At 45.8% G+C, this 21,159-nt stretch overlaps 2 protein-coding genes across 3 annotated transcripts; one reads left to right on the top strand and one right to left on the bottom strand.

Moving 5' to 3' along the window:
- The first annotated feature begins 7,535 nt into the window (after positions 1-7,535).
- LOC123183373 (uncharacterized) lies at positions 7,536-10,452 on the top strand. Of its 2 annotated transcripts, XM_044596165.1 has the most exons (4): positions 7,536-7,611; positions 7,720-7,928; positions 8,003-9,704; positions 9,811-10,452. In XM_044596165.1, exons 2-4 carry the CDS (start codon positions 7,741-7,743, stop codon positions 10,369-10,371), a joined length of 2,451 nt encoding a protein of 816 aa, XP_044452100.1. In that variant the 5' UTR covers positions 7,536-7,611; positions 7,720-7,740; the 3' UTR covers positions 10,372-10,452. The 2 variants fall into 2 exon arrangements, with proteins under 2 accessions (XP_044452100.1, XP_044452101.1); XM_044596166.1 differs by lacking the exon at positions 7,536-7,611 and having other exon boundaries at positions 7,697-7,923.
- A 160-nt stretch (positions 10,453-10,612) lies between these two features.
- On the bottom strand, positions 10,613-20,698 carry LOC123183372 (DNA damage-binding protein 1). Its single transcript, XM_044596164.1, has 19 exons — positions 20,489-20,698; positions 19,893-19,941; positions 19,730-19,789; positions 19,542-19,633; positions 17,740-17,791; positions 17,482-17,544; positions 17,295-17,344; positions 16,668-16,743; positions 15,784-15,996; positions 15,576-15,682; positions 15,379-15,487; positions 14,790-14,990; positions 14,468-14,683; positions 14,122-14,232; positions 13,186-13,461; positions 12,822-13,096; positions 11,988-12,339; positions 11,567-11,851; positions 10,613-11,463 (listed from the first exon to the last, which is right to left on the bottom strand). The coding sequence occupies exons 1-19, from the start codon at positions 20,590-20,592 to the stop codon at positions 10,882-10,884; spliced, it is 3,273 nt and encodes a 1,090-aa protein (XP_044452099.1). The 5' UTR covers positions 20,593-20,698; the 3' UTR covers positions 10,613-10,881.
- Positions 20,699-21,159: the final 461 nt, after the last annotated feature.

Raw genomic sequence — 21,159 nt, 5'->3', positions numbered from 1 at the left:
TGTGTATCAAAGAACTCCTTCATCCGAAACCAATATGTATCTCCAGATTGGTCCCCTCCGGTGTTGGCATCCGTAGACACGGTCAACCATGTACGCATAGCAAGACGTCTTCCTCAATGGTGTAGTTGCACGCCCTTCCTTTCGATACATCGACGATACCATCACCATCCTCATCCACTTCATACTCATGATCATCTTCATGCACTTCATTGGTTTGAGACCAATGAGAAGTGTTAGAGCCAACACCCATGGTTGACATCTATGTGTCATTGTTGAAACTACAAAGTACGATAAAATAAAAACTAAATCAAGTTATCCATATGTATACATTTATTTGAAAACAACAACAAAAAAGGGGGCAAAATCATACCTTGTAGGCATTTCATGGAACACCTTGTGCGCATCGGCCTCCGGTGCAACAATTTGCAAGCTATCCGGCGCTTCGGTCGGCGGAGGCGCGGCCGGACGCGTTGCAGCATTCTTCTTCGGAGGCCTAGAAGCGTCGTCCCCTTTCTTCTTTCGGGATGCCGTCGCCGCCGCCGCACTCGGTCGCTTGGAGACGGAGGGCAGTGGCTTCACGGCGGGTTGCGGCGCAATGCCACCCTGCGACACGTCTGTGGCGCCACGAAAAGGCCGCGCGCGAGACCGGTGGTTGGAGGAGGAGGGGCGCCGGTGGCGAAGCCGAAGCTCAACCCTGCGCTAGGGTTCCCGGCGATGGTGGCGGCTGCGAGGGAGGGGTCGCGGGTGTAGGGATTGGTTTGGGGGATGTCGGCGCCGCCTTCCATCTGTGAAATTTTGCCGGCGGCGGCGCGAGGCGGGGCGACCGGAGAGGTTCAGGGCGGCAGTTCGTCGCTCGCGCACGAATCGTCACTGTCCAGCGCCCAGGAGCGGGCTCACGAAATAAGCAGTGCACGATGCCGTTTTCCTCCACGTGCTGAACCAAGTTTATGGCGCGCGCGATTATTGCGCGGCTATTGGAGTGCCTGTTTCGGCCCCTCGCGTGCAATAAAACTTTTTTTTTCAGCGCGCGGCTAAGATAGCGCGCCTATTGGAGATGCTCTTAAGAGTGTAGCGTCATCTTTTTTTTTAGTGCAAAAGCGCAACATCATCTCTCTTTTTTAGAAGCAACTGTAATTCTATTCATACTCATAAGAAGAAAATACAAAATAACTCGTATGACTAAGAATTACAATGAAATATCTTGAAAACACCTTCTTCGTTGTATCAATCTTTGCTAGAAAAAATACTCCAAAGACTTCGGTAAAGAGGCTGCAATTGGACTAGGGCAACAGTGTTGTCACTCTTTTACCCGCACGAACATTACCAATATTGGTTTTTGAAAATACCTTCAGTCGCCCATCCAAAAAGATTGGAAGACTTGATTGATAAACGTATTTGGACCGAGGATGATCCCCTAGAAGTGTAGGTCGTCAGATCACAATATCTTCACCATTATGTCAATGAAAGATTTCAACTCCACAAAGAATCAAACTAACAAAAAAGGTTTCACACACCAACATAAACTCATCATCGGACTAGATCATAGCGAAGAACATATGATTCTTGAAGATGTGAGGCTCCCGCACCTCTCAGCGCCAAGATGGCAGCCGAACGTGAGGGGACCAAAAACTCTGTTGCGGCGGCGGCAGTGGCTATAGCCCTGGTGAAACCCTCGAAAACACTGGCGATGAGCGCAACATTATCTTTTTTAGGGGAAACATGCTTTCTTAATCAATCGGTCAAAGTACCGGAATTACAGAAGTATCATGGGGATTGAGTAGCCATAAGTGGCGCCCCTCACCTAAATATAAAGCATGTTTAGCAAGTCTATGTGCTTCCAAGTTGGACATTATCTAGGCCGTGATTGCGTGCGTTGCCGCCAAATTCGGCCCACGTTTATCTTCCAAAAGGCCCTTCTATATTGACACACAACTGCTCCCCGACTAGGCCAGCCATAGCTGAGCTACACTAGCAAGCAATTCTTTACCTTCTTTTATTCGGCCCACGTTTATCTTCCAAAATGAAGTGTAGATTTTATAAAATGTCGATAAGATTTTTCTAAATGTTTCTGAACATTTTTTGGAAAACACAATCATTCTCTTGATACTTTTGAATATTTTAAAAGGTTCGATTTTTCTAAAATTTATGAACAAATTACAAATTTCTAAATATATTTTTAAACATGAACATTTAAAAACACAAAAAAATCGTAAAATAAAATAAAATAAAAACAGATAATAAAAAAGAGAACACGCAAATATCTGATTGGGACCTCCCAAAAATGATATACAAACCTTATAGCCTAAAACCGGTATACATTTCCCCCTCAAAGCCCCCTCTCATGAAGAGTGAATAGCATAAAATTACCACTTTTCACGTCATGGTTCCAATGAACTACCAAAATTTTGTTAACTGCCAGTTTGAGCGTCGGCTGTTTCAAAAAACTCAAATTGCCGACAATTGGGGCCCCCTCCAAACATAGAGTTTGTTTGGCCATCAGCTGACATGTGGGGCCCACATGTCAGCTTCCTTTTTCCTCCTCTCTTTCTTTCTCTCATCTTCTCCCCTAAACTCTCTCTCTTCTCTTCACCCCGCTGTCGACCCTCTCCCCTCCCCTCACCGGCCCACCCCGCCAGACCGCCTCCTTCCCTTGCATGCCCACCCTCCGACGGGCACCGTGTCCCCGAGGCGGCAAGCTCCTGGACGAGGCGGTCCAGACGGCCACCCTAGAGCCCTGGCAGCGGTGGCCGCCTCCGCCTCCATCCACACTACAAGACCCCTCCGCACGACCACCTCATCCTTGAATTTTGCCAATCCCATCATGGAAGGGCCAGTGGTGAGCGGGTTCGTCGATGGCCACCAGCGTGACCAGCCTTCTCCCGAATCAGCGCCTAGAGGACGCACCCCTGAGGCCGTCTGTGAACGGCCCGTGGCCCGTGGATGGAGTACCGGTGACCTCGGCCTTAGGTGCGGCTCCTCGGAGCTCCTCCCTCACCTTGCCTTCCCCGGCGTGGCTGCCCTTGATGACAGCCATGGACACGACGACGGTGCAGAATAGGATCACCGGCGTGGTGGTGTCTGCTCGGGCTAGCTGATGCGGCCGCTCGCAGCACGACCAAGAGCTGGCCCACGAGATGCTCCTGTCGTGGCCTCCTACAGCACGGCTGCAACAATGACGAGCGCGGACGGAGGAGCTTGATCTGGAACACAGCCATGGCAGGGGCCTGATTGCTTCTCAAAATATGTTTGGAGGGATCGATTACTTTTTGGGAATTTTTCCAGGGACCAACTTGCATTTGAACCTTTTACAAGGGCCTGATTGCTTGTTTTAAAAATATACTAAAATACATGGAAGAGAACCGTGATGTGGGACCCATATGATCCCTGCATGTCAGTTAACGGTCAAACAAACAGGTTGTTGAGGAGTAGTGTTTAATCACGATCAATTGAAAATCATTCGGCAATTTGGGTTTTTTGAAACAGCCGACGCAGAATTTTAGTGACAAACAAATTTCTCATATGTTTTTGGAACCTAACGAGAAAAGTGGTAGTTTTATGCTATTCAAACTCTCATGGGTCAAGTTCCTCTCCTGAACTCTAAAACCGGTTAAATCAACCCCCAACTTTTCAAAACCATATCAATCCGCCCCGTATGGTTTTGCACCGAATCATAGGCGGTTTTGGGTTAGATCGTGCTGACTTGTCAAAAAGATGGCCGGAGGGTAGCGACGATGCTCACGGGTGGTGAAGGGGTGGCCGGCGGGACCGGAAGTCTGCGGGAATCAACGGAGATCGACGATGGTAGTCCGTTGGTGGGTAGAACGTCCTCAAGGGGTTGCAGTTTCTTGCAGATTCGGCCGTGATAGTGAGGTCGCTCGGCCGCCGGAGAAGAGGTGGAGCTGAGGAAGAAAGACCAAATACGAGGGCTGCTTCCATTCAAACAAAGACGGTCAATGAGCACTGCATTTTGCCTTGCCGTCTTCCTCCTTCGACGAGATGAAACTCTCCTTCTGGCTAAATCTTATTCTTGCTACCGCCCATTCATTCAAGAGCTACTTAAGTTTCTTCCTTTTGAAGCGAGATGAAGCTCCCACTCAGCCCACTCATGTCTAGCTTCCGTGAGAAGATTCAAGAACCATTCAAGTTTGTTCGTTCTAATACATGAGGAGTTTAATTATGATGTACTGCTGGCTTGTCTGTTTGGGTACTTTAATCACTCGATGCGCTGCTCTCTGCCAAGCTGATACAGACCAATTTTTAATCGAGACTTGTCGACTTTCAACTCGTAAGAGCATCTGGATTTTCTTCACGTTCTGTTGTTTACAGGTTGCTCCTTGTTTTCTCTCTCGTTTCGCATTTGTCATGCCGGTTCAGGTTTCATGATCAAAGAAGCAGGGAAGCCATCCATGTTGTTTCAAACTGCACCGTCCCAATTCCCATACTCACATGCAGATCTTGTTCACTTGGGATATGGCACGGTGCGAACCACGCCGCGTTCATCGAACGGTTGTGCTGCTAATTCTATTCTTCAGAGATCCAAAGGCTCACGGCGGATAGCGGCCCACGGCGGTGCACGCAGCTAGCAGGCAACTGGTAGCATGGACAGAAGGACAGGACAGCGACCTGAGCGGCAAGGTCAGGTAGCACGGCACACCGCGATTGGCTTGACGTGATGCAGCGTCCAGTTCCGAGAAGCGGATCGAGGGCACGGCTAGGCCAGCATGCAGGCCGGGGAGCCTGCTGAGCAGGTGCATGGCAGTGTACGCGCAACACACCATGGCATTGCACGCACGGTAGACACGGTGCGACGATCGGCACAACGCCTGAGGTAGTGCTCCGCCCGAGGAAGGAGCGCCGCGCCGCAGGCCGTCCGGGAGGGCTTCTCATTACCATCCTTGTGTGTGATGACGTCGTCACCCCCCGTCGTTACACCATTGCCGGCACGCCGGTAGAGTAAAAGAGAGACGACGAGCCCAAAAGAAGGGACCCCGATATAACAGCCGAGCGTTTTTTATGACAACTTCGAACGTTTTTTATGACAAGTTTAGTTACTCGGGGATGACAACTTTAGTTGGTAAGCATGACAACTTTCGTGCTTCAATTTATTTATTACCATCGTTGTGTGTGATGCCGTCGTCACCCCCGTCATTATGCCTTTGCCGGGCAGGCATGATCGATTGTCGCCATCGCTGGTAGAGTAAAAGAGAGACGGCGATAGTCAAAGAAGGACCCTGATATAACTGCCGAACCAGCATATGGCAACTTCGAACGTTTGCGATGACAAGTTTAGTTACGCGAGGATGACAACTTTAGTTGATAAGCATGGCAAATTCGTGCTTCGGTTTATTTTTGACAAAAACTTGTCGTGTATCACCAGAATTTGCCATCCTTATGTGACTGGAATTTCTATCGAAAAACGTCAGCGCCAGGGTGCCACACACTTGAAACCTGACATGTGGCACTTATCATTCGGAAAAAAAAAACTCTATCTGACATGGCAGGTAAGGTGAGAGAAAATCATATCAAAACTGCCTACAATTCAGAGCAAAACCACTCAGGGGACAGATTGATACAGTTTCGAAGAGTTGAGGTGGTCCTCTAATCGGTACTATTAGAGTTCAGGGGAGATTTGATCCATCAGAAGAGATTTGACTTGGAAAAGTATACATTCCTCTAGAAACTATAAATATCCACCTTGATGAACAGGTATATTGCTAGCAGCCCATCGGCTTTGTCAATGACGTGCATCCCGACCACGTTTGGTTGCTCTCGCGCTCTTTGTATGGGCTCAAGCAGGCATACGTGCCTGGTACCAACGCATCATGACCTTTCTTCATTAGCTCAGGTTTTGCTCAATTCGCTCGGATGCCTCGTTATTTGTATACAAACAGAGCGCTGCCACTGCCTACATGCTCCTTTATGTCGACAACATCATCCTGACAGCATGCACCACCGACCTCCTACGACGGCTTACTGAGCACCTTCGCGCCGAGTTCGTCGTGAAGGAATTGGGGACGCTCCACTAATTCCTCGGCGTAAAGGTGGTATGGCGTGCTGACAACTTCTTCTTCCACCAGCGAAAGTACGCCTATGAGCTACTTGACCCCGCTGGGATGCTTAATTGCAAGCCCGCGGCTACGTCCGTGGATACGAATGCCAAGCTCTCCGCTACCGATGGATCTCCTATCCCGAGTGCCTCCTTCTATTGGTCCATCGTTGGTGCTTGCAGTACTTGCCGCTCACTCGTCCCGGGTGGCAGTATGCTATTCAACAGGTATGCCTTCACATGCATGCTCCTTGTGATGTTCATTGGTCCATGGTGAAGAGGATTCTTCGGTACATCCATGGACACATGGATCTTGGCATCACCTTGCAGGCGTCGTCCTTCACCGACACCATCGCTTACCTGGATGCTGATTGGGATGGTTATCTGGACACTCGCCGCGCTAAGTCTGGATATTGTGTGTTTCTTGGACCATCGCTTATTTTATGGTCGTCCAAGTGAAAGCCAACGGTTTCATGATCCAACGTTGAGGTGGAGTGTCGTGGCGTGGCATGCGCCGTCGTTGAGTGCATGTAGCTTCGATAGCTTCTTCATGGGCTTTGTCATCCCGTTCACAAAGCCACCGTTGGTTATTGCGATAATGTCTCTGCAGTCCGCTAATCTAGTCCATCATCGCCGCACCAAGCACATCGAGCTGGATACTCATTTAGTTCGTGTACAGCTGGCCCTTTGAACGGTTCGAGTTCTTCATGTTCCCACGACGCAACAATTCACGGATATGATGACAAAAGGCTTGCTGACGTCCACCTTTGAGGATTTTCGGTCCAATATTTGCATCACCAGACTCGACGCTTCGACTGCGGGTGGGTGGGGGAGGGGGCTTAAATATATGTATTGCGTGTACATTAGGCATGTTAGAATTTGTTCATATTGTTTCCTAGCACGCCATATCTCCCGGTCCCTTTCTTGTATTGAGGATACGGTTGAGATATTGCCGCCTCTTATACGGCCTCTTATACGGTATACGATTAATCAAAGTGTGTTGCATTCTATTGTTTTTGTACAACTAGGTCCGGTCATGGTGGGTGCCCGCTGACCCTGGTTACGAGTCCAAACTGATGGAGAGAGGCAAACAATATATTCCAACACTTTCCCTCGCGTCTAGTCTTATTTAGTTCTTATACGTGGGATCAGTGTAAGTTGCAGAATCCTTTTTAATACTGTGTTGGTAGGGTCTCGAACTCAATACTTTTTGGCTCTGATACTATATTAAATTCATGCACCAACTAATTGCTCCAAAAGTTTGAACTGTTAGAGAGAAGCAGACAATATATTTCAACACAACGACCAAACGTAGTGGAAGAAGGATAGTCAATGAAACTAGCAGATAAAACGTTGGAAAGCCGTCCGATGGGAGCGGGATCACGTGGCCACCGAGCGCTAGGAGTAGCCATCAGCCAGCTGAAACGAGAGGTTGTCCATATAAAATCAATCCTCTTCTTTTGTTTCACACAAAATTAAATATAAGCATATCCCCTTGCTCACTCATCTCCTCTCCTTTCACGAGAAGCTAGCAGTCAGACCGAGGGCGGCTTCACTTCTTGCAGGTGAGATCAATCGCTTGACTGCATATGATCTCATCATCTTCTTGTTCTGTTTTTCTCGTACTAGCACCTTCTTCGCCTGAAAGCCCGTCGGATTGACCTGATCGACAGACTCTCAGGGGGGTGGAATTCATGGGAGACCAGGAATATCTTATCAATGGCTACGCCGTGTGGGTGGGTTATCTGTCCATGGCCATCAGTGGCTTGGGTTTCCTGGTGCTTACTTGGACCACTGTTGTACTTCTTGGTGGTTTCGTGTCTGAGCTACATAAGGAGGACTTTTGGTGTGCGGCGTTCATCACCCTTGTACAAACAGCTGGGTTACTACTCCTCTCTTATTTATTTCGTCCTGCCACTTATATGTACATATCTGACTCAAAAAGATGCACAACAGGATTTTTGATGTTACTCTGAATGAGAAACTAGGCTATATGGAGGATGCGCTCCTCGGGTTCTTGGCGGCCATTTCATTTGGCATTGTACCCGATGACGCGCCGAGCAAGAGTTGCGCCCAAGATTTGTTGTCTTTTCTTCTCTTCTTCTCGGTAATTCTTTTAGTGTTGGTTCAAGTAATGGTGTTGGCCATAATATTGAGCCCTCTCGCAATTATATATGTGCTTGGGATATTCATGTCCGGAGTGATCTCATGGTGGCGTCTGATAGAGCACGATCACGGGGGCAACTCAGATGAAAAAGCATCAAACCTAGCACCAGCATTGCAGATCTTGTACTACCTTGCTCTGCTCCAAGGCGTGCTCTTCTGCTACAGGTTTCTGTTGACTCTCACGGAGAAGAAGTTTTCTAAGACTCTGGTCACTGAAGACTCGATGGCCACTGAAGACTCGGAAGTTCAAGCAGTACTTTACAACTACTTGCGTAAAACAAGGAGAGGATGTGAGAAGGACCCGACATTTACCCAAGGAAGGAACCTCGTCACACATGCTGTAGACAAGATTGGTTCCAATTCACCTGTTGACTGCATTTCCGGGGTAAAGATCCTATACGCAGCCATATGCATGGTGGAGAGAAAGAATGATTGGTCCAATGTCCATGGGCAGCGCATGCTGATAAAACATCTTGTCTTGTCTACATCATCCTCTCGGCATGTACTGCCGAAACTGCTAGAGATGCTAGATTCAAGAGGCCTACATGACAGAAAGGGTAGAATTCAAGCCGCGATGATAGTGGAGCGACTTGCATTCTACATTAATTTGGAGCAGTTTCCTCGGAGTATTCAACACATATCTTCCTTGATCGGGACGTTTGAACAATATAGTATAGCCGAGCCATATCCCAGATCAAGGGATGGATACGAGCAGCATCTGAAACTGCAGGTTACTCGTCGGCGGCCCTCACCAGCCGGCGAACTTGGGAAGGCCTACAAGGAGTTGTTGCTACAAGGCCTGTCTATCCTCCGGAACCTTGCCGCAGACGAAAACAATTGCAGAATCATGAGCGACACCCGAGATCTGGTCTGCAAGATCATGGCACCTGTCACTTGCGACCTACTCGACCACACCGCCGATGATCATGGTACATGGTGCGAAGTAGTAGGCCGATCGATGGAGGTGATGAGCCATTTAAGCGGTGCTCAAGGAGAAACTGGGGCCAAGCTACGCCGTGAAATCTCAAGTTGCGCAGAAACAATCGGCACACTACTAAGGATTCTTAGCTGTAAAAATTGCAAAGAAGAGTTGCGGCAAAGAGCCATTTGGATTCTCGCACGACTATACATGGATACCAACGGAATCAACAGATCAGCTGGTTTTCATCTTCTCAAAAATGAAAATAGTTGTTGCGGAGAAGACTTTGTTGGGATGCTAGTCAACATCTTCACTCGGGATAATGAGTATAGCAGCTCCATCAGAGGATACGCGGGAGAAGCGCTGTCAAATATATGTTCCCTTGGCGGAATTAGTGATGCCACAACTATCATACAAACAAGTGGTGATGTTGTTGATAGTCTCACTCAAGTGCTTTTACATGAAGAAAACGAGACGTGCAGACAAGCATCAGCTGAAATCCTTGAGCGTCTATGTACCCATTACACCAAGGATGATGAATACCTTCACAAACTTAAGAAAGCAATCCTCAAGGTAATTAGTCCTTGTCATCAAATGATGAATATTAATTACTTCAAATACACTTGATTTAGGGCCTATTTTTAGTCTAATTAAGAGTGCTAGTTTATTCTCGTCGCAGGTGATTGGAAAAATACTTTCTTGTGGAGACGGAACACATAATGGAGAAGACATAGAGAGCCAATGTGATGGCACACAAGAAAACAATGAGCCGGACAAGGATGCCCAGGGATTCCAAGTAGACACACTCTCAACTATGTCATCGAACTTGCTTTCATCATTGTTATGCCTTTGCGGGGCGGTCTACAACACGCCGTTGGTCGTTGATTTGCCTCCTCAGCTGGATGCATCTAGCTTTCTAAACAATCTCAGGGACATGGTAGTGAAAAGAAGTGGCCCCACCGTCGAAAACCTGTCAGTGTGCAAGGCTGCCGGTAATATGGTCATATCAATGCTGAAATACTACAGTGGCGGGTTCTTCAAACAAGAACACTTTGGGAGCTTGATAGAGGCACTCTCTAGTGCTTCTGAGAACATGCTGGATCTCGACTACTCCGTGGTTTGCTCTTCCGCCAGCAGCTCCGAAGCCAGATCAAAGCTTGACAGGCGTACCCTCGTGTCCCTCGTGAGAGAAGCCAAAGAATTGCATGCCATGGCACCATCTACATCTTTGAGTGGCTGATTTGCCATCAAGGTTTAGATGCTTTTTATTCATTCACTGGGTTGGTTGTGTAACGTATGAAGATATACATTGTCAATTTTATTCACTGGTGTTTGAAGATTATATATGCATTGCCAAAAAAGTTGTCATTGTCCTTGTCATGAGAAAATGATGTGCAAGTACTATTCGTATTTATGCTTGTGATCAGCGAGACAAAATGTTCTGTGCTGTTCTGTGTCAGTGTATCTTACTCAGAAACATCTAAGTTTAAAGCTTTGCATTCCCAGATGGCTATCACCGTTTACGTCCACCTAATAATTATGCCAAACTTTCTTGATACCATTTCGACAGAGAGATTCACCACTAAAATTCTACATCAGCACAGACAAAGTTACACTCTTATCAAAGTCAAAAACAGAAGAGGGATGTTGCTACAAACACTTGCAGAGGACCATTCTCGAGCCGCCAACGGTTTACAACACAGCGAAAACGAACAAATAAAACAGGATATACACGGCCCGGCGCTACCACCTAGTGCAGTCTCATCAGCTCCTCCACCCGCTTGGACAACTCCTCCACGGGGACCGCCATCGCCTTGGCCACCTCCTCCATCTTGGACCTGTTGAGGTCAAGGAACGACTCGATGAGGTCACCGTCCAGGAAGTTGCGGGCCTCTGACGTCTTCTTGTCGTTGTGGAATGACCGCCACTGCTCGTGGCTCAGGCTGCCCACACCCTTGATGAACTTGACCAGGGTTGTCTGGAGCTTCTCCAGGAACACATAGTGGTCGTGGGGCAGGGAGGCGATGATGCCGATGACCCCATTGATGGTGCCAAAGATGACCGTGGGGATCTGGCCCATCTCCGAGTCAGGGAGGCGCATCACCAGCGAGCCGTGCCGGAATCTGTTGACAAACTCTCCGAGGTGGTACTCCCCGACCACCTCCAGCCTACCCCTCTCCTCGTCTGTGGCCGCGTCGCTATTCTTGCGCACAGTGAAGAGGTTGTAGCTGTTCTCTGCACCGACGTAGATGTCATCGTCAATCATCTCAACTGCAGTCATCCAGTTCGCGTTGTAGTCCCGAGCGAGCTCTTCAATCGCACTCTCCTCATGCTGCTCAAGAAAAAGAGAACATTGGTCATTGGCCTGACGAAGAGACTGATATACAAATGGAACCAGTGTTATGTGCAGCAGATGTCAAACAGCCAATGCTTACCTTGTACACAAGCAAAGATATCGACTTCATCAGGTCTCCGACTACAATGAAATCACCACGGGTTTGGGTATACAGGGCAAGTATGTGCCCATGATGGCCACATTCAGATTGCAGCTCATGCGAACCGTCCTCCCTTGTCATCCACTTGTATAACTGAATCTTCTGGTTGATAGCTGCCAACAATTTCCCATTGAATGCATTTAGAGAATAGACAGCTCCTTTCGTTTCTTTCTCTACGATTAATTGCAACCTTCCATCCTCAACTGCAAATACAAGGATCCGGCCCTACACCAAGATGCATAGTCACGTAAGCACTATGTGCAGGGAAAACTAACAAAGAAATTATTATCACCAAAGTTAATGGAGGTACAAAAGAGAAGAACACAGCAATAAGGAAACACCAAGCTCTTCTAATTATTACCTTTGTCGGTTCATTCTCCTCAGGTAAAACATATGCTGTTCCCACACAGTAATAGAAGTTATTATCATCCGAGAACGAGCAGCTAATCATGGAGCAACCGCATTCGTATTGGTCGAGAGGATGTGTGGACAGAAACTCAAAAGTTTGATGATCCATCAGACGAATGAAATGCGCCTCGCTCTCCTCCATGCTATTCTGGGTGTACTTGAAACTGCAGAACGCCAGTGTCCTGGACTGTTCCTGATGGCAAATGCGCCGTGCTTGTTCATTCAACGGAATCGTGCGGATATGAAGCTTCTGGATGTCATCAATAGTTCCAATTGAAAGTTCACCTTCTTTAGCAATTGCAAGGCTGTGAATGATATACACAAAAGAAACCAACTTAACAGCAGGTTTAAGACAATCATAACATTGTTTCAAAGTAAGTGCTGCCAGGAAATTAATGGAATGGAACACAAGGGAACATGTGAAAAGCCATAGCATCAAGTAGAACAGGTTAGCATTAGCAGCCATTTGTTTTACACCATATAATTTTGTACAGTGTAATATATAATAAACTAAAATGTCGAATGATAATCATAACATTGGCTTGTATGCATCAAGAACAATGGATAAGCATAAACAAGTCAAAAGAAGAACATATTGTATGAGAAAATGAAAGGGAATTATTAGCACTATTGTTTTCAGCACAGAATGTCAGGTTTCATCATATTGTAATCAAAGTTGATTCAAAATTTCAAATATATTGATTCTGCCAGCATACAAGCATTAAGAGCTAAATATGGAAGTACCAAACAAAAAAAAACAGCCATTCCCAGAGAGAAAGAGAGATACCTGTCAGGAAAAGCAGCTGTATTGAAAGGACACATATGATTAACTTCCTTCAGATTAACATTGCTGTACAGCAGCTTCTTATTGCTACTATAGATAACAGTTGGTCTATCAGACGAAGCAAACACATGGGTTGTGCCCTTTGATGAGAATGTACGAAGGCTGATTGGCTGGGTACCAAGAGAAACCTTCTTTCTATCGGTTAGTTCACCTGTGCTTGCATTCAGCAGAAAACTGAAAAGGTGACCATCTCCAAGTGCACAAAGCAAATATGAAATCTGAAAAGGTAAATTAACCAAGGTCAACAACATTGGTAACTTAAATTAGCTTTATCTTTTTATGATGAAACATGAGATCAGCAACATACCCCTTCCAAGGTGCACATCAGAACTGACCGAGGAACAATTTCTACACCTAAATTTTCCTTCCTGATTAATTCAAGGTCAGGAAGTGAAAATATGCTAACACTTATATCAGTCCACATCCCAATAGCAGCCAGAGAGCTATACTGTGGATTCTCCCCTACTGGGTTCAAATCGACACAAGATATCTCATGCTCTAGCTGCGCATGTTTCACTTCAACCAGCTTAGCATCCCTAATCTCTAGGTAAACAAGATGGCCACCACCGGTCGCCAACAGGACCTGCAAACACAAAATGTATTATTTCGAGTTACAGCAGAAAGCTAATATTAATGTGAATTCAAATCATGCATTTAGCATTGTCAAGCACAGAGCATGCTGGCATATATATCTACCTACTAATCAACAAGCGTCTCTCAAGTCCAGCCACAGGAGGCCTAAATGACACTCCAGAGCATTATTTTGTAGGTAAAAATAAAATAATACAAAGATGTCAACAAGTGTCTCTGAAGTCCAGCCACAAGAGGCCTAAATGACACTCCAGAGCATTATTTTGTAGGTAAAAATAAAATAATACAAAGATTTTGACTTTGGTAGTCAAGAAACAAAGTTAACAATACAAAAGGAAGAAAAAACTGAAAGGCATACACAAGAAGCGCCAGTGATGAAAGTGGACCGGTTTATCAACAATAAGTGATTAGTTCCCCTCCCTTCTCTTGCTTATGATTCATATCTCTAAACCTCTCCTTTCCGCAAAAAAAGAATACTTCTCGGTGTAGTTTGGTCAATTTGTCTTTGTTGACTATGATTATGTGTATTGACAAAGAATTAAAACATGAATACCCCAAAGTCATATTTTCTGTCACACGCATGTTTAATAAGCTGGTCATCGTTGGCAATATGCCCAAAGAGAAAGGAGGGGTCGCATGAAGATATACCCACCTGACTGGCATTAGCTGATGCAACATTGACTGAAAATCCTTCCGGTGCATTCCACTGATCCACTAGCTCCCGAGAAGTGCAACTGACTAACCGGACAGAATTAGCAGTAACCTGCCATCGAGAATAGCTCATAAGATGCTAAAAGGAAACCAGGCACATACAACATGACCACAAAATATTGAAATCATCGACAATACTTTTTCATTCATTAGTAGGATTAATCCATTTCCATCTACTGTTTCATTTAACTTCCCTAGCTCCCAGATTTTTTACTGGGACACACAATAATATAGTTGTGGTTTGTCAAGGAAGGCAAATAAACTAAATAATTCAATAGAAAAGGCACCTGTATAAGCATATCATTGATGGCATTTTGGCAGAACAAAGTCTGGATTTGTGCATCAAACCCTTCTATCTCAATTTCTTCTAATTCATCTTCCATGTTCATAGCCAAGAACCGAGTCTCACTTATAAAGCTCACCACCAGATACATGTCATACAGATCACTGAAGGAAGACTTCAGTGACCACAATCCCTTGATGCCTTGCAGCTCTACTGAAGCCTACTTGCGGAGAAGATATACAGATCAGCTTTCTAGAGTAAATTATATGACATGTCAAAGTACTGTTAATTTCCTTGCAAAAAATTGATTATGCACAATTCAATACCTGCTCATTAATCCCTATACCGTTACGAACCACTCGAATGGAACCGTCTTTGAATGCTCCTGAACAAGTGACCACCTGACCTTGCCCTTGCCTATCAAGGTCAACCACGCAGAAGTCCACAATGGGTCCAAGATTCACATACCGTTCAAGGATTTCGACGAATGAACCAGTTGCATCAGGTTGGAGATTCAGCTTTACCAGCTGTCAAGACCAACAAATCATTTAGTGCAAATTTCAATTCTGAAGAACTACACAACGGATGACTGAAACTTTGTTGCCAGTACAGTAAGTGCAGACATTTTATTGCACATGCAGGCATACAATTCTGTGGGTGCACTGCCCTGTTAGTTGTTACTGCTTTACTTTTACTTTTAGGGGGTTGAGGGTGGGAGAGTAGCTTCAAACAATTCGACATAAGCACTAGTACGAGTTACCAATGGAGATGCAAGATTTTTCATCTAACAAGGAGCAGTTAAAGAATAGCATGTATATTCAATTGCTGCATGGCACCAAAGTAGACACAAGTTGTTTCTCTAGCATGGAGTAAGAAGCGAGAGTAGTGGTAGCTCGTAACTTGCTACTGACCCACCTGTGAATCACCAAATCGAGAACCAACATAGACAACACCATTATCAAGATACGATATTGATGATGCAACTGAAGTCTCTCCCAAATGCTCAATTTTCAAACCAGTTACCCTAAAAAGTAACCAACACATGAAAAGAGAATTTGTAAGTGGTAAGTCAAAGATTATTTCAGTTCCAAAATTAGTGCACAGGCTAGTACCTTTCTCGTTCCTGGGTAAGGACAAGTAAATGCAAAATGCCTGCATTATCACCAAGTAAATAGCGAGAGCCATCTGGGTCAACCCTTCCGTAAGCTCTTGTGATGGACTGTCAAGAAATAGAAGATCAAGGGTAAATAATTACATCACTGTACAGACCATGTAACTGGTGACTAGAATACAAGAAAAATGAAGAGATGTAAGTATTACCTGTTTGATTGGTATAGCTTTAAATGTAGAATTAGCATTGCAGTAAACTATTGTCTCCTCGCCAATAATTATGACACCGCCGAGTGGAGCTGGTACAGGTATTAAAAGACCAGCTCCATTGTCTAAATTGTTCTGTGACCAAGGACCCTCAACGAAGTCTTTCTCCTTCAGTGCTACTTCATATGTCTTAACATGCCTGGCATCTTTGTTATCCTGACATGTAAGTACAGAAAATATAAGTCATCAAGATCTGTTACTATTACGCTAGTGGTCAAATTATTCGTAACAGAATTACAAAGGTACAAAACTTAAGTAAAAAGATTGGGCACAACAGCAATAAAGAGAAGGTTTGTTCAGTCAGTGCCCAAAAGATGATAGTTAGATTATTTCAGTAGATAAATGGCACAGCTTGTGATGTTAAAAGTAAAAAACCAGTCCAAGAGTTTCTATAGGGGTAACTTAGTTTTACAGCGAGGAATGGAACAATGAAGAGCAATTCAGTTTTGTTTTATTTCAAAAAAGAAACAAGTAATCATCTCAGTAGTATTGAATTGCATTGACATGTCAAAACAAAAACAAAATAATATGGACATAAAAAAAATCACTGGATAACATTATCAACTAATCTAGAAACTCAAAGCTACAAAACATTCACCAGTAACATATGGTATACCATGTATAAGCAGTGAAAAGCACTGCAGGTTGTGAACAGATTACACTTTAAAGGGTAAAAAAACATGGATTAAATGCATAAACCAATACACCGTATTTTTTCCACTTGAGTAAAAGGGCAAACCCTATCAATTTATGTAGTTCAATACTCTGTCCTGCTTGATTTTGATTTTAATAGTAGAAATGTAGAGATTGCAGAAGTTTGAGCAAACCTGGTAGAGGACAACTATCGTAGGTCTGACACAGCCATACAGGAACTTGATGTCCAACACTTGAAGCTCTTCTAGTCTGACATAACAAGAAAAAAGAAGCTAAATATAGGGCAGAGTGATGTAAACAGATCTAGGTTAATCAGATCAAATGGCTTAACAAAGAACATCATTAATGAAGCATTAACTCTATCATGAACTTTTAACAACTGTGCTATCCATCTACTAGCTACTTTAGGACAGAAATAAGCATGCAAATATCGGTACGACTTTCTATGCTGCTCGAGAAACTTTATGTTTTATCTTGACCAACAAGCATTGTAAAGACAAAGTAATAACAGAACCGAGATCATTTACGCATTTTTCTAAACCAATAGCAGATCAAGCAACAGAAATGTAACACTGAGAAATCGGAACAAAGCATGATATTTGTACATTATGCTTGCCTCTGACAAAAGACACAAGATCTCATAAAAAATTCAAACTCATGGAGTTACCGGGCAAAAGCATGGCCATGCACCTCAATAATCTAGTTGCAGACTACAGTGTACCACATAAAATTCTGGACTATATCACTAAATGAATGGTTTAATCTGCAATGTCATTCAGTTATTCATGCCATACTGGTACCTGATATTGAAAGCTTCCTTCAGCTGTCCTTTGTTGTCGAATGGTATAACCTGCCACACAAGGATTTCATTAAAGGATAGGAAATAGGAGCAACATGCAAAACTCTCTTGGCAATATGAATGTGAAGCTTGACTCCAAGAATGAATGAGCGAAATTCATGAAAATATAAGTAGCAGACTGGGCTTACCTTAAACAATCCATCATAGAGGTGAAGGCCAATAAGTCTACAGTCAGGGTCGATGATCCCAATCTGCATTATAAATAAAAAGGCCACCAGTAGCATTATCGCTCCATCTTAAATTAAGAGACAGAGTGCATCATTCTCTTTAGTACATACGGAATGCTATAAAATGATACAGTAAATGGGAAGTTCAAATAAGGACTAAATTAATATCATTTCGCAAACCAGAAGTAGAGTTGAAACTTGAAGCTCTGAGTACAGTACCTGTCCATTGTCCGTAGGGCGGCCAATGCGATCAGAAACATCTCCCATGGATCTACATAATCCAAACAAATTATACTCCCGTATGAAAGCATGCTAATAACTCTCAGAAAGTAACATGCAGTGATAATGTGCACCCTGTTTTTAACAAAACGCTATGCGGGCACAAGATCATCAGGTGCATGGCCTGTGATTTGTAGACCTAAGAAGAAAGGGGGGCTTGGTATACACAATCTGGAAAAACTTAATGTCAGCCTGCTGTGTAAATGGTGGTGGAATCTGGAAAGGAAGGTATGTGGCAGGATATAGTTAGAAGAAAATATAATATTTCCAAAATATGATAGGTGGAATCTGGAAAGTAAAGAATGGTGTCAGTCTGGTAAATGGCTCTATCAATAGTTCACCTTGCTGAGCTGATTTGCTGAAGATCAAACAGTTGTATACTAAAGGAAGAATTATGATGATTGGTAATGGCCAGCAAACAAACTTCTGGGGTGATACCTGGTGTGTTGATAAACCCTTGAAAGATCAATACCCTGATTTGTTTGCAATTTGCAATGATACAAGCTGCACTGTCAAAAAGCTAGCAGAAAGGGGGGAGGCTTACTTTTGGAAGATGAAGACAATGAGGATCGAAGCAAGGACTGCTGCAGACGATGACACAGATGAATCGGAAGCAGGAGAGGTTATGGAGGAAGATTGAAATATGAACGATGCAATGGAAGCTTTTCTGGGCTTTGGCGGCTATTTCTTCCATGTAACCGGCCTAGGATATAACTTGCAATGTGCTCTCAGGGTTGTTCTTTAAATTTTTTTCAGTTAGCGGATATACGCGGCAGCGATTTGTGAACCTTATTTTAGTTTTTGCTTTGCACCAAGATGCTTTCTTTTGTTTTTGTTCCGCTATCCCTTGATGGGGGAACCCGATCCTTTTCTGGATCGTATGAATATCAAGGTGCCCATTTGAACCAGAAAGGCACAGGAAAGTAAATAAAGGTAACCTCGCCCAACATACGCCCATGCCACCTATCATCACCTGACATGCTGGCAACAGACCTGCTGACGGCGACAGCGAGCAGCAACTAAAGTTAGCTTTCCCTCCCTCGCAATCTGTGTCTCTGCCACAATTTTAAACAGGCCACCGCCTACTCAAATTAGACACACCCGACACACCTGCCTAGCCAACCCAGTCAACTGCTAGCACTGTACAGAAGACTATTTCGGGTCCTTGTATGGTCCTTCAGGACCCTTCCTATGTTTGAACAAAAAACCATACCTTTGTAGGTAAGAGCAATAGGGAGAATACATGAGGTGCGAGTGCGACCTAAGTCAAAATTATTTCCCCTTGCCTAGATTGCAGCCTTCTACACAGTTAAGCAGAGAGCAGCCTTCTATACCCAAAATAAAGTCAAAATTATTTTCCCTTCCCTTGTTACTGTTTTTCCTTTTTGAACAAAGGAAGAGTCCCGAAGGACCCAGAGCTGGCTGGTATTAATTACCCAAAGATATTACAAGACAGCCATTACAGCCACCCTGCCTAGCAGCTAGCGCCATAAAGAAGAATGCTCGCTAAGTACGGTAAATAGGTAATCAACCATGGCAACCTCCCTGGCCTGCCTGGATGAAAAGGTATCACCTTGATGACAGTGTGTGGGACTCGTGATACACAAGACTGCGTGACAGTCAACCAGAACCATTGGACTATCCAATTTCATGGCTCTAAAACACCAATATTATCCCACAGACACATGCCAATTTACACACGTGCCTTGCAAAGCAAAACCAGGGGCACAAAGAGTCCATACCTCGTGAGAAGCTCTGATTTTTCTGCGTCCCACTGCAGGACGCAGAACTTGTACCTCTCCGTTGCGATGAAGAGGAAGTCCTGGGCCTCATTCTGAAACGGGAAAAACAGTTAGGGAATCATTCCGACAGAAACATCGCACCGCACAAAGAAAAAAGCAGCCTTTGAAGGGACGGGGCGTTAACTCACGTGAGGCCGGAAGAGCTCGATGGTCGCGATCCTCCCGTATATGGGCACGTCAAGCATAGGCTGGCAAAAAACAAGTGTTACGGTCTTGCAGAAAAGGCAGACTATCGTGCAAGCGAAGAAAGTAACAGAGAGGTGGGGGACGGATACGGCGTCTGTCGGTTACCTGAAGGCCCTGCGGCGTGAGCAGGTGGATCTCGATGCGGGTGCATTTCCTGAAAGTTGACGGCGAAACAGGCACGTTTAGCAGTGCGATTTGGCGGGAATCCGGCATAATAAGAATTAAAGAGAAAAACTATGACATCTAGCTAGTGAACCACAAGTCTGCAGCTTATGAAATACTGTAGTTTCCTGAACGCATTATCGATTCGCCACATTCAGACACGTATCGGCTCCGACAAATTCCCCGTCTATCATCAGGGTACCTACGTGTGGTGCGGGCGCAGACACGTCGTCCTACCTAAAGGCGCCATTTTGCTCCGGCCCGGCGGGCTAGACCTACAGAACACCGCGCCGCGCCCTAGGGCCGTACAGTACACTCAGTCACCCATGGCCCCGGATCCTCACGGACGGCTAGCCGGAGAGGAACCACCCCTAGAGGCAGAACAAATCGGGCGCGCGCGGGCGCCTCCGGCCGGGAGCAAAACCCTAGGCCGCGCGAGCACGAACGCGGGGCAGCGGGGGCGCGCGGGGCCGGGCGGGCGGGAGGTGAACCCTACCTAATGGAGGGGACGGGAGGGGATTCGGGGAGGGGGGGCTTACGCGACGATGAGGTTGAGCTGGTGGGGGCCGGTGAAGTTGCCGACGCAGGAGTGGCTGACGCTGGTGGGCTTGTGCGCCGTCACGACGTAGTTCCACGTGCTCATCTCCGCCCTACGCCGCCCGCCGCCGCCGCCGGAGGAGGGTTCTGGGCTCTGTGGAGCGGTGGTAGGAGAGAGAGACGGGACAGGAGATGCGCTGCGCTGGGTTGGGCTCCCCTCTCCCCCCTCTTTTTCACGGTGCTGCTCTGGAGTCTGGACGCACGGGGGGCCGGTCAGCTGGGCCGCGTTTCGGCCCGCCCGAGCCACGCGCTCAATGGGCCTGTCCCTCGGCCGCGTTCCCTGTGGGCCCACGTCCATCCGTGCTGAGGCCTTTTTTTCTCTCTCTCTCTTCTTTTCGCATGGAGATGGATCGATGGATCCGTACGCCGGACGTGAGCCTCCTCCGCCGCGTTCATTCTTCCTCCGACGCGCGGAGTGGTGAGTGCGGGAGAGGCGGTTCAAGCATGGACAAATTCGTAGTGACAGTACGTAAGTTCTTGGACCGGCTCAAGCATGGACAAATTCGCATGTGTCTGTATTGTTTCTCCTATTTCACAGCCTACCCTACCGGCCACATGAATCTAGCTGAAACAACAGCAATTCACTGTTAGGGTTAGGCTGGGGGTCGGAGAA

Source organism: Triticum aestivum, chromosome 1D (assembly GCF_018294505.1).
Source record: "Triticum aestivum cultivar Chinese Spring chromosome 1D, IWGSC CS RefSeq v2.1, whole genome shotgun sequence".
NCBI classification, from domain to species: domain Eukaryota; kingdom Viridiplantae; phylum Streptophyta; class Magnoliopsida; order Poales; family Poaceae; genus Triticum; species Triticum aestivum.
Note: the sequence above shows the minus strand (reverse complement) of the source record. Positions and strands in the feature narration are given on the sequence as shown.